Source organism: Populus nigra, chromosome 14 (assembly GCF_951802175.1).
Source record: "Populus nigra chromosome 14, ddPopNigr1.1, whole genome shotgun sequence".
In the NCBI taxonomy this organism is placed as follows: domain Eukaryota; kingdom Viridiplantae; phylum Streptophyta; class Magnoliopsida; order Malpighiales; family Salicaceae; genus Populus; species Populus nigra.
The window spans coordinates 3253868-3266734 of NC_084865.1; the positions used below are offsets into that span (position 1 = coordinate 3253868).

At 35.4% G+C, this 12867-nt stretch overlaps 1 protein-coding gene across 1 annotated transcript; it reads right to left on the bottom strand.

Moving 5' to 3' along the window:
• Positions 1 to 270: 270 nt before the first annotated feature.
• LOC133673466 (beta-galactosidase 10) lies at positions 271 to 11459 on the bottom strand. Its single transcript, XM_062094293.1, has 19 exons — positions 11094 to 11459; positions 10614 to 10712; positions 10390 to 10502; positions 10170 to 10236; positions 9938 to 10030; positions 9262 to 9405; positions 8860 to 8948; positions 8047 to 8152; positions 7761 to 7848; positions 7528 to 7646; positions 6709 to 6873; positions 5939 to 6132; positions 4882 to 4991; positions 3818 to 3927; positions 2904 to 3011; positions 2047 to 2157; positions 1710 to 1921; positions 797 to 1133; positions 271 to 649 (listed from the first exon to the last, which is right to left on the bottom strand). Exons 1-19 carry the CDS (start codon positions 11241 to 11243, stop codon positions 539 to 541), a joined length of 2526 nt encoding a protein of 841 aa, XP_061950277.1. The 5' UTR covers positions 11244 to 11459; the 3' UTR covers positions 271 to 538.
• Positions 11460 to 12867: the final 1408 nt, after the last annotated feature.

Here is a 12867-nt window from a genome sequence, read left to right on the forward strand (position 1 = left end):
TAGCCCTAAATTTTGAAAAACCTATAAATTAGTTCCTCGACTCTTGTACAACCGTCTCAGAATTATTTTTTTCCCTCCTAAATTCGGAATGTACATTTAGAAAATTTAAATTCAAGAGAAAAACCAATATAATGGGTAAATCATAATTGGAAATATGGGGGGGAATTAGGCCGTGTTAAAGTTTTTTCTTTTTTCTTGCTTCTCACATGTCATAAACCAATCAACAGCTAGAAGAACATAGAAAAAAGAAAAAACTCTCACCTGTTGGGATTTATTTTGCAGAAATATATTGAATTGATTGACATTGAATGCCTCAAATAAATAAGCATTGGCTTTCTGCCTATTTCCCAATACAAATTACAGTACCTCATACAAAACACTACAGTTTCTCCCTACAACTCAGGAAGATTGAGGGGAAAACCTTAAAGTGGAGGGTAATATAATTCCCCCCCTTTTTTTGTAGTTTTGTTCTTTCTAGCTAAGCATGTGAATTTGTATGCTATGTGGTTGGATCTTCTTACTGCTGGTGCTGCTGGTTTCAGCTGCATACTGCTTCAACAGCAAGTCTCCTGGTGAAGTCTGGACACAAACCCTTGTTGAAGTTCTCCTCAGTTAGTTCTATAGTGCACTCGGTTTTGTTTAGACAGGCCTGCAATATTTCCAGTGCAGTATTATCAGTAAAGAAACCATTGTTTATGCATTCTTTTATTTTCATTTTTGGATTAGGATGAAGCAAAGAAACATTTTGACGCAAGGAAAAGGCTAGAGTGAAGTAAGAAGGAATTATGTTTCCTACCTTTTCAACAACAGAAATGGAATTGGGGTCGTGGCATTCTCCCTCGCTGTAAGATCCGCATTTTCCAGTAGGAGTTCCAAAACTGGCAAATTTTACAGCTGATATAACGGCATTTTGGGGGCACCCCAAATGGACAGAGGCCTTGGAATTGGAGTTCTTGCTTCCAGCTTCCTGCAATGATTTTCGATCAGCTGAGGGGTCATCCTCGGCGATGAGAGCACATATGCTGGACATTTTTCGTCTCGAGAATGTAATTTTTTCTGGATCTCCACCTTTCTCCTCAAAAATCACCAGCAAGTTTCCAGATGGCTTGAACCAAGAACGTGGAACATGGTACCTGGCACACACAGAATGCAAACTTTCTGATATTGCAACAACAAAATCAATTACTTGGTCATGCATGTATGATATTTTTGTATTTTGTTTTCCACCAGAAATAGAAAATGAAAACAAAATAACTGATAAATTTTCATGAGGACCAACTAGGTCGAATAGCAGGGTGCGATGCATCGTGAAGCTTTGCGAATTATTCCACAATTATTAACAATTGTGGTTGCATAAAATTCAGATTTTACTTAGAAATATGCACAAGGGCCCCTTAGCTGAATCAATAGGCTTAAGGCTGGCAGATAACTTAAGATCTACAGCATCATCTATTTTTTTCCAAAAGCTGATTATCAGCAAACCATCAATCCTTTGGAAACTAGGTATAGTTAGAAAATTATATACATTCATCATGTAGATAGTTACGAAAAAAACTTCCAAAATTTTGTAATTTTGATGCATAGACTCCTGCAACGATGCAGTGGTTAATCATTTAAGTTCTACTGATATCCATTTGGATGCAGTGATGCAATTAAGAGAGAGAAAATACTCAACGATCTCATCAAAAATTTATCAGTTTTCCATTTACCATCTTTGTGTTGGTTGACCACACCCAGTAAAGCATTTGTCTGGCATGAATTTGCCTCTATAGTCGCATTCTGTAACACACTTTTCATGAACAGAACTTTTCCTGGGCCAGTATCTTCCAATTTCTTCTCCATTCAACCAAGCTAGACCCTTTCCCATATGAAGCATATCCAGCCCAACAGGTTCATTCCCTGCTGGTGGGTCAAGAACAACCTATGAAGTTCAAAATTAATTAGTCATATGCATTAAATGCTTGGAATGCAGTGGCGACGTTCACCTCCAAAGGATATAAGTTAAGTATATAGCATAGCTGAAAGAGAGCTTCACTAAATGCTTACCTTGTACCATGTCAAAGGTTGCTTCTTTGGTGGTTCTGATGTTGCAACCCAACTTACACTATTCACTCCCTCAGGCTTGTATATACCAAGCTTTTCTCCTTGCAACCCAATCTGGGAGAAACAAGATTGAAAAAAGAGTCAAGGCTTTGTAAGAAATAAAATGCCACATATTATTCATGAATATCAATCTGAATTTAGCTATTTCAAATTCTGCATCTCTCAAACACTGCTTCCTGCTGAAGAAACATCACATCATATTGCTACTTCTCATGTTTTAAATTTTGAAGGATTGGGACCTTAAATTCTGTACAACATTAGGATTCATGAGCGCTTTGTAATTATGAACCTCATGCTACCTTATTTTTGTACAACCAAACCCGTTTTACAACTTCTATCCAATGTATCCAAAATAATTTTCAAGAGGAAAATCCAAAAGTGAATTTGTCATAGCAAAACAATCAATTACTTGTTTTCCAGGAAAAAACCATTCAAAAACAACACCAAAATGACTAGATGTCATTTAAGTGGAACTTGTCTTTCATTATTTTCCAAGGCAAATTGCATAAAATATTCTAAACAGAAAGTGATTATCACAGCAGTAATTAAGGAGTCGTAATGCAATTTTTTATACAGCTTTACTTCATATTCATTTTAGTGTGATTTTGTATACAGTATTACTTCACATTCAGGTTTACAGTGAAAATTTTCAAGGAAAACTAATTTACCTTAAACTAAAGCAACAGAAAGGGAGAAAATTTTGCTCTCTTAACCAAAGGGAAAAAACCTAATCTTAAAACAGACATTATTACTCCTTTTGTCTGACAGCATGCACAGTCAATATTCACAAAGAAGAATACCTTATAGATCCAGTTAAAATGAGACAAGTCAACAGTGCCATTGTTGAATCCTTCAATCTTAACACTTGTTAGTCCAGCTCCTACCCATTCGTAAAATGAGCCTGCATTCTGAAAGCAACAAAAAGGAGTGTTGAGTCTTTTCAATTTGTTGCATTTGACGAAACCAAACACATGACAAGATAAAGCATGACATCACAAATAACTTCAAAGATCAAGTGCAATATGTTCCAGCTTTTAGTGCCAGCCAATGTTTGATGATCTGTGGAAGAAAGTTTTACAGATGGCTTCCCCAAAAGTCCACGTAGCAGAGAATGAATACTCTATAACTAGGCTCTGACATTCTCTCAAAGCGTTTAAAGCCCCCTGACAAACTTTTTCATCAGTCAAACACAAGATGAATCTATAAAGGGGCAAATATGTGATACTTTGATTGGAGCCCATTCTGATGATGACCTAGGTTCTAGATAATACTACAAACATAAGAATTTTAAGACAATGTCACAACATCATATGGCTTCCACACAATGTTTACACCTGCCAATATTTTTGGATATCACATTAAACTGGACAGGTTTTAAATGAAGCATAGATTGGGCCTAGGTAAGACCATAAGCATTTGGCAATATCCTTCAAACTACTAGATAAATCATTCATAAATCCAGCACTAGGATAAAAGACCATTCCACAGGACCAAATTTTTCATACTTTGGAAAGCAACTTGGTAGATAATGCAATTAACATCTAGAGATCAATCCTGATGTTGAAATTGAAATCCAAGCAGTATTGTGACAAAAAAGTTGGTCTTCATCACAGACACAAAATTATCAGCATGAAAGTTGAAATAAAACCTAAAGGCTTCAGAAAATGAAAAGTGGTAATTAAATAAAAAGATGATGATAATAAAAGTAGCTCACTTGTAGGCCAACAGTCATGCTTAGGAGAGCAATTTCATTCTTCCCTGCCTTGAGAGATATGGGATTCTTAAATTTGAAGGGTGAATGCGAGCCATTTCCAGATGCACTACCTGAATATTGGCAATTAGATTTAGTAACATAGTTGCAGGCTGTAGCTTGTATAAATATAATTTGTCAAAGAGATACCAAGAAGAACATTGTATTATCTATTTAATGCAACTTCCTCAAAAAAAATATATATATATATATACACACACACACACACATGATGTAATGCAACCATGGTGCAGTAAAACGTAGCAAGCATAACAATTCTTCATAATCTTAACCCTAAGAACTGCCAGGTCTCCTTCAGATGATATATTTTGAGAAAACAGTGGTTTATTCCTGCATAAATTCCTTGAATGCTTCATAGAACAAGAACAAGTTCTGTGATTAGAACTTCTTAATGTCTCCGAAGATGTCTAGGCATCTTCTATCTAGTTTCTTGTTTGTCCATCCTTGCTGCATCAAGTACAGCTAAGTAAATAAAAGCTAGAGTGGGCTCTAGTTTCCTGAAAAGACTGTCTTATTCTCTCATGTGCTATCAAGGAGAAATCTCCAAATTCACCAATCAGAATATCAGATTGAGGAACTGAGCAGGATAAGTGTGATATTTCACAAATGCTAAAGAATGTCTGGGAATCAATAATTATCATAGCTCAATTCACAACTTTTTCAAAAATCCTCCCATCAAGAATCTTGATGGACAAAAGATTGTAGCCTTCCGGTAGACCAATAGAAAGAGCTAGAAAATTTGGTTTTTAAACTATGCATACCCAAAAATAGGTAAAGAAACTTAGAGAGTAACCACGTACAACATTGAGGAACCTATGTGCTAAGACTTCATAGCAAGTTATCACACTTGACTAGCTTTGAATATAAAAATAGTGCAAACACAAAACATAGTGGTACAGAGGGGGGGGAAAGAATATTAATTGCATATTTCAAAATTAACCCGACAAGTTTCAAGAGAATCATAATAAAATAAATTTACTCCTAAAAGGAATGAACCAGATAATAACCTTGAAGTTCCTGATTCACAAAAGCATGAAGAGCATGACCCATTGATTCAATAAGAAGAACTGGATGTCTTCCCTCTTTCAAGAACTCTTCATTTTCACCAACAACAATACTGCCATTGAAGAATTCTATTAAGTTCAAAACAAATCTTACAGTACAATAGACCTCTTCTATAAATAAAAAATCATTTTTATACAATCACATTTAAGTAGGAATAATCCAGTGCTGCAGATGGACACGGTTAAGAATTTCTTTTCCTCATTTTTTAAGCATAAATATATAAGCTCACTTATAAATCATGGAATTATTATGCAACATCAATTGCACATGTCATATTTAGAAAATAGGTAGCAAGATAGCAATGATGGTTTAAATTGATTCTTAAATATTGAGTAGGGTACAAGATTTGAAGATTAGGAGAAGAAGACAAGACGCCAGAGAAAGATCAAAGGGAACCGCTTGTTGAGGTACAAAGAACTGGAGTGAGATAGAAATTGATATCTTGCTACCTATTTTCTAAATATGACATGTGCAATTGATGTTGCATAATAATTCCATGATTTATATGTGAGCTTATATATTTATGCTTAAAAAATGAGGAAAAGAAATTCTTAAATATTGAGTAGGGTACAAGATTTGAAGATTAGGTGAAGAAGACAAGACGCCGGAGAAAGATCAAACGGAACTGCTTGTTGAGCTACAAAGAACTGGAGTGAGATGAAGCACCCAAGACCATCATAAAAAATAAATAAATAATAATTTTGCCCATCAAAATGCTGGTTGAACATTTAATTCATTTTTCGGTCAGAATATGCATTCTAAGCATAGCACTCACTAGACATACTAAAGTGTCTGATCCATGGATGTGGAAATTACATGAAAGAATTCTATTTCCTTGAGGATAAAAAAATAAACACACACATACAATGTGTTTTAATTTACATTTTTTTATCATGTCCAATTAATCATAAAACCACACGGAAATCGATAACATTAGAAAAGCAGAGTAAACATCCAAATACTAATCCAGGCAATTAGTTTTAGTAGAGCAACACCAACCTTGTTGTGTACCAGAGGTAGTCCGTGGTATCTTTTGTGGTGTTGATATGATCCACAAAACCATTTTTCATGAAGTCAGGTTCTCCCCAAATCCCAGCTTTCTCCACGAATACTTCCCATTTAAGAGCTTTTGAGCCATCCTTTTGCTGTAAATTGTCAGGTACCATTTCAACTAAAGCAGTCTGGGAAGTTACCTGTTGAAAATTTCACACACAAGTGCAGAACCTAATTCAGAACAAGAATTGTGTGATAGAATATAGGACAAGCCAATTTCATTAAAACAGACTAACTGCCTGATATTAATCTGCTATTAGGAAAGAGTTACTGAAGTTTTCTAGTTTTATGATAGGACCAACTACTTCCTCACCACAAGGAGAAACTTTCATTCTCAGTATCTCAGCCTTGCCAGAAACTTTTCCATGTAAGATTTTCATTTATTTTTTGCAGTGATAGCAATGGCTGATTTTATTTTTCAGTGGGATGATGAACACTGTAGAAATATCGTTGTCACATACAGACTCAAACAATTGAAAGGATAAGAATACAGGAGCAAACCATATATGGGTCATCGTATGCATTTAATTTCAACTAGGTTTGATGCATAGCTCATAGGCTGAAAACTATCATGACTGTTATTTTGTGGGTACTTAACCCTTATGAAAAGATCTTACACCTGGTGATGCACTAAAATTTCTGCACTCTGGTGTAAATCATATGTGGTAGTAGGAAGTTTATCAGAATGCTTGAATTTCATAATATGAAGACATTACCTTTGCAGTGTTATATACTACATTCTTGCAGTCAGGCAGAATGCTAACCGACCAGGCTGGCAGCTTATATGACACATTCTGAAAGTCAACTGTCTTGTCATTTTTATCATCTATGTTAGCAAGGAAAGCAACACAACCACCTGATGCATCAGCATAGACGTCGGCCTGCCATAAGTGATCAGTACAATGAATGTATAGTTTCAGGGAACACCAGCATATAACACAGCCCAAATAGAAATGCATAAACATAACATCAATATGACCAGTACAATGCTGGAATTCACATCCACCAATCATGCAATCTGAAATTTCAATACCTAATTGTACTAAATGACAACAAATGTTAGAATTTATGTCGCAGTTCTAGACATATGGCCAAATGACAGATTGCTCACAACTCTACAGATGATATGCAGACAGCAGAGACAATCCCATTCTGAAGTAAGATTTTCATATTGTTGTCATTCGGTACAATCAAACCAAACACTGATCCAAAAGAAAGTGAGGCAACAAAAACAAATTTGACTTTGCAGTAATACTACCCATATTGCAAGTTTCAATAACATCATTTTGTGTAGTACACAAAGCAAAGTCAAGAATCCATCTCTTGATGGCTTCATCAGGAAATTTTGTAGAAACTAGAAGAGAAGAGAGAGAACAGAGTATCATGAGGGAAAGAAGGCATCCATCAATTTATATATTGAAATGCTTTGGATTTATCTACAGCTAAATATGGAAGCCAAACTAGTAAAAAGTAAATTGGGAAAATAAATATGTAAACTTTTGCATGTGCCTGAGTTAGGAAGAGCAGAAAGGTACCTCTTGGGAAGGACCCAGTGATAAATTAACTGGCTTGCTGTTCAGTAGGACATGCTCACATAACTTTATAGCTTTATGAAGTTCCTTCAGGTGTCCCCACTTTGGTAGCCTAGGCAAACCTATCAGCAAAGTCAGAACTCATAAAATTGACATTATGCACATGCTCAATTTCACATTGCAGATGCAGAACATGAGCACGTGACAATTAGAAGGTGAAAATGTAAAGTATTCACCATATTCATCAATTGGTGCCTCATAATCATAACTTGTTGTAATGAATGGTCCACCTGCAGTGCGACCAAAATTTGTTCCTCCATGGTACTAAACCACAGAGGACCAAGCAGCAGTGTTATGTTAATTATAGAAATCATCATACATTAACAGAAACTTTAAACTGAAGGTGATCAGCATGATTTAAGAATCAAACAAGTATAGCACTCTAACTGTGGATCAAATACACTATATGTAAAAAAGTGAAAATCAACTAGAGAATTCAAGACAGAATATCAAGTAAATTACCATGTAATAATTTTGTACACTGCCACCTTTCTGGAAAAAGCGAGCAACAGAGAAAGCAACATCTTCAGCTGGCCTGTGAGGATTAGGGGCCCCAAATGTCTGAAACCTGAAAAAGACAGCGTTGGTCCCACTTAAATGCTTTGGAAGTTACTGTACATTTCATACTAGACCCAATAAGGCTACAATGCAAGAGCCAGTGAATCGATCCAGATGGATCAAAACAGACCATCTCTCCAGTGGAGGCCTCCTTGAATAGGAGTGATCACCCATTATAAGATGCTAGGCAGAATAGATAAGGACAATAACAACTGAGCCAAAAGATTGATAAGCAGTTTTAGACTACAGAATCTCTCGAGGAAGCACAGGAATGATATGACTAAATTCTGTCTGATTACAAATCTAAATAAGATCTTTATGCCTTCAGGGTCCAGATATAATGACTTTTATGCAGAGACAATTCTTCAATTTCTCAAAGAGCTACTTTACATGTGTTGATTACTTTCAGTAGTTAAAAAGAGTTAGAGATATGTAACTAGGTAGTTAAAAAATTATATTTTGTACACATAGGTTCTTTCTGCTTAACGTTTCACTACTCTCTAATTCATTGAAATTGCTCACCACCTGGTGTGTAATTAGTAAGCATGGGATGATTTACAACATAAACTACCATATATGAAATTCAAGTGCTACTGTAGCATAGTCTCACTAGAATTAAAGCATATAGATGGCTAAATCACGGTTGTTAACAAATTTTCATAAGCTAGCGAAGATTATACATAGCAAATAGGGGCAAGAATAGGAATTAAACATTACCATCCAGGCCAATTCTCAGTCCAAATTTTAGGCTTGTCTGGAAAAATAGGTTTAAACTGATCACAGTAGAAGGAATTACAAGTATTTATCTGCACCAACAAGGATGGAAGAAGAAATGAGTAAAAACAATTATACAATTTTTACACAAGGCTAATATATACAACTTATCAATTAAAAACCAATCACTAATAGTCGTACAGCATGCAGATGCAACACATACAAACTGGTATGTCAACTCAAAACTTAATGTAGCCTTAGTTCCAACTAAAAAAATTCAGCCAAATGTGGTTCAAGGTTAAAAAAACTCCTCTTCAAGTATAATAATGCACTAGCTTGTATCCAGCAGTCCCATTTAGCCAGTTTTTGAGATACCTAGATTGTAGGGATGTTATAAACTCTCACCACAGAGGGAGGTGCGTCAAACTGCTGGCACATTATCCAAGGCACGCCTGTATTTTGAGAAACAGCCATTTGTGCTGCCCATGCAGCATATCGCTTTCCACCTTCTCCATAAGCACCTTCATAGTATCCATATTCATTTTCAACCTGCAATTGAAACCAGGTGCATTGGTTATGTAAAGGAAAAGAAGCCCATTCTCAGTAAAAGGAAGATGACATGAAAATGACAAAAGAAACAGAACAAAAGAGTGGGCCATAGTTAGTTCAATTATGCACGGAAAAAACTCAGGAAGTGCTTCAAAAATTTGCATCATTTAATACGCCTCTCTTGAAAAAGAACTATCTAAGATTCTGACATCATTTGAAGGTAGCGAAACGTTCAGTGAGATCAGTTCATAAAAGTAGCACAATTACCTCTAATAGTACAAGCCACATTTATTTGTACTAAAGGAGACATATTCAATGACTAAAAGCCATTTGGATGGTATACTCTGTTAAGGGAATGTTCAAAAAATCAAGGATCATCACCTGAAAGAGCCACAATCCTCCATATTGCAAAAGTGCAAACCAAACGGTTGAAATCAAAGGAAGGAAAACAAATGACAATTCTTCTTGATTTTATTGAATGTTGAATCGAAAATTGATAAATATTAGAAACAGAGATCATAGTTATACTTGCCTGAGACAAAATTATGGGACCCCCCTGCGATGCAAAGAGCTTTTCTTTCTTCATTAGCTTAACTATGTATGTCGTGAATTCCTCCATGTAGTACTAAACACCAAAGAGTTGGGAAAAAGAAAAAGAAAAAATCAGAAAACATCAATATTTCAATCACATGTGAATGAAGATTCAGGAACAGGAATCTAAAGATCCTCTTACTAATGAGACTCCTGAGATCCCACTGTCATACCTTGAAATTATAATTATCAGTCCGGAAGACAGTTCCATTAACGTAATGCAACCAGACAGGTATACCCCTATTTGTACACGATTGAAAGTAAGGAAAGTGATGAGAAACGAATAAAAAGTACTGATGAAAAAAAAATGTGAAATGTTTTTAAGATACAAGTGAAAGGAAAAATCCATTATCATTCAAAAAGCTGTATAATCTAAGACGGCTGCAGTCATACCCAAAATTCCATTCAGCTGCAACGAATGGGCCAATCCGAAGGATTAAATACATCCCAGCCTCCTGGACAATATTTATAAACTTGACCAGATCGAATCTTCCATCGAAATGATACTACAATTTCCCAATTACAACCAAAGAAATAGAAAGAGTCAATATTGAACTACAAGGATAAAAATGGAGAACTTTTACTGCCAAATGACTAGACATTGTCGTTCCACTCACCTCGGAAGGAGAAGTAGGCTGATGAACATTCCAAAATACATATGTTTCAATCACATCCACCCCTCCTTCCTTAGCTGTTTTTACCAGCTCTGGCCACATCTGCCACATACCACCATTCACATTAACAAAATTTACTATCAAAACCCAAGATGCAGAAAGCAATCTAGAATCCACGTTGCTAATCCAATGAAGCCATGCACAATTACCATCCTAAAATACACACCACTTCTAAAAGAGAAAAATAGTACAACAATTCACTACACAATTCAACAAACATTTAGAACCCAGTAAAGCAATACAAAAGGTCGATCCAGCAAGCTCTTAAAGCAAAACTCTCCAAACCCAGTTAAGAAAATCACCAGTTAAACAAATCCCAAAAGTAAACATACAACCTTTCCATTTTCCCATATTATTTTCCAGCATTTTCTTTAATAAAAACCAAGAAAACAGAAAACCCAGTTGAAGAAAAGTGACACTGACCGCAGGGACACTGCGAGGATAATGAATGGCAGCAGAAATAAGAAGCTTTCTTTCACCATTGATGATCAAAGACCTACTATCATAGCTCACATTGCCCGCAAAACACAATGTGAAACACAAAGAGAAAAAGAAAATGAGACCGAGTGCCATCAAAGGCAGTTTCTTTATCAGTTTTGCTGTTAGTTAAGAGTTCGCAACACGGAAGACCATGTGTTAGTGTAGTGTTAAGAGTTGTAGTTCATTTTATAGGCGTGTTGAGATCAGCATTCAGTGATAGCTAGTAGACAAACATTGCCAGCCCATGCTTAGCATACATGGCAGGGTTTTAGAGAGAGAGAGACAGAGAGTAAAGGGGGTTTTAGAGATTTTTGGTAGATCTACTTTTCATTGATATGGTGAGCCTAGTTAAAGTCAAAAAAGTTTTGCTGTCTCTTGAATTATTAGCTGAAAGAGATAATTTTATAAAACTTGTGTTAAACTGTCAATTGGATACACCTTATCATTCTATTATCAAATTGTGGTGATGTGGAAGATTTTTAAGAACAAGTGTTTTTTTATTTTTTTTTCATTGATACGGTGTGCTAAGGATTACACCATGTATGATTAAAATGTGGTATAAATAACCATTTAGATGGTGGTCCAGTGGTAAGAATTTAGGATCAAGAGATTTGTTCCCTCTGTGGTCTCAGGTTCGAACCCTATGGTTGCTCACAGGATGGCCACTGGAGGCTTACATGGTCGTTAACTTCAGAGCCAATGGGATTAGTCGAGGTGCGCGCAAGCTGACCCGATACTCACGTTAAACTAAAAAAAAGTGGTATAAATGCAGGATTTGAGTAATTGTGCCGACAAGAGGCCATAATTGGAAGGGTAGTTTTTGTTTTTATGATTCAATCATATTTAAAAAAAAATTAAATTTTATTTTGTTTTAAATTAAATTTTTTATATTTTTAAATTGCTTTGATATGCTGATGTGAAAATATATTTTAAAAAAATTAAATTGATGCTTTTCTAATCAAAGAATACTTTAAAAATAAATTTTAAAAAATAGTTGAATACATTTCTAACGGAAAATATTTTGAAAATAAAACTCGACATTCCAAACATTACCTTGGTGTGTGTATAGATAGATAAGAATTTTAATTTTTTTACAGGATAATTAAGACTTGTGACGTTCGTTTATAAGGGTTTGTTATAGATGGTGAAAAAGTTTGCAAAATTATGTGTAAAAAAGGAGGAGGAGGAGGAGGAGGAGGAGGAGGAGGAGGAGGTTTAATTGAACACAGGTAGATGGTTAGTGGTTGATGTGTGTGTTTTATTTCAAGTGGGGTAAATTGGGTCCAATTCTTGCCTTTGTCGTCAAGGAAAGGGAGATCACGTCACCTTCTGAAACCCTTTTCCTTTTATTTTGTTACAAGAAATTCAAAATCGAAAATGTAGGCTCACCTTTATTTCTGAATATATATGATCATTTAGAGGAAAAACTATCTCCTCTCCGTGAATTCTTACAAGATTAAACCACGCTAATCATGAACAAAAGACATATCAATTTGGTTAACCAATAACTCGATTTAATTTCAGTCAAAAAATAAGAACTTGGATTTCCTTAGAATCTCACCACATTTTGCCACAATCCCATGTTAGATATGCATTGGAGTGCTTCTGAACCTGTATGTATAGATGCTAAAAGCTTCAACCTTATCATTTATGAAATGATTATATTCATGTTACTTTCTTGAAGCATAAGAGATCACCGAAGATAAAAGCTTGTTTA

Excerpts from the sequence above, each read along its gene's own strand:
- LOC133673466 (XM_062094293.1), bottom strand. The coding sequence starts at position 11,243 with ATGGCACTCGGTCTCATTTTCTTTTTCTCTTTGTGTTTCACATTGTGT. Across the intron at positions 10,503-10,613 it reads AGCCTACTTCTCCTTCCGAG|TATCATTTCGATGGAAGATT; the intron begins GTGAGTGGAACG and ends GGGAAATTGTAG. Across the intron at positions 10,031-10,169 it reads CTGATAATTATAATTTCAAG|TACTACATGGAGGAATTCAC; the intron begins GTATGACAGTGG and ends TTTGGTGTTTAG.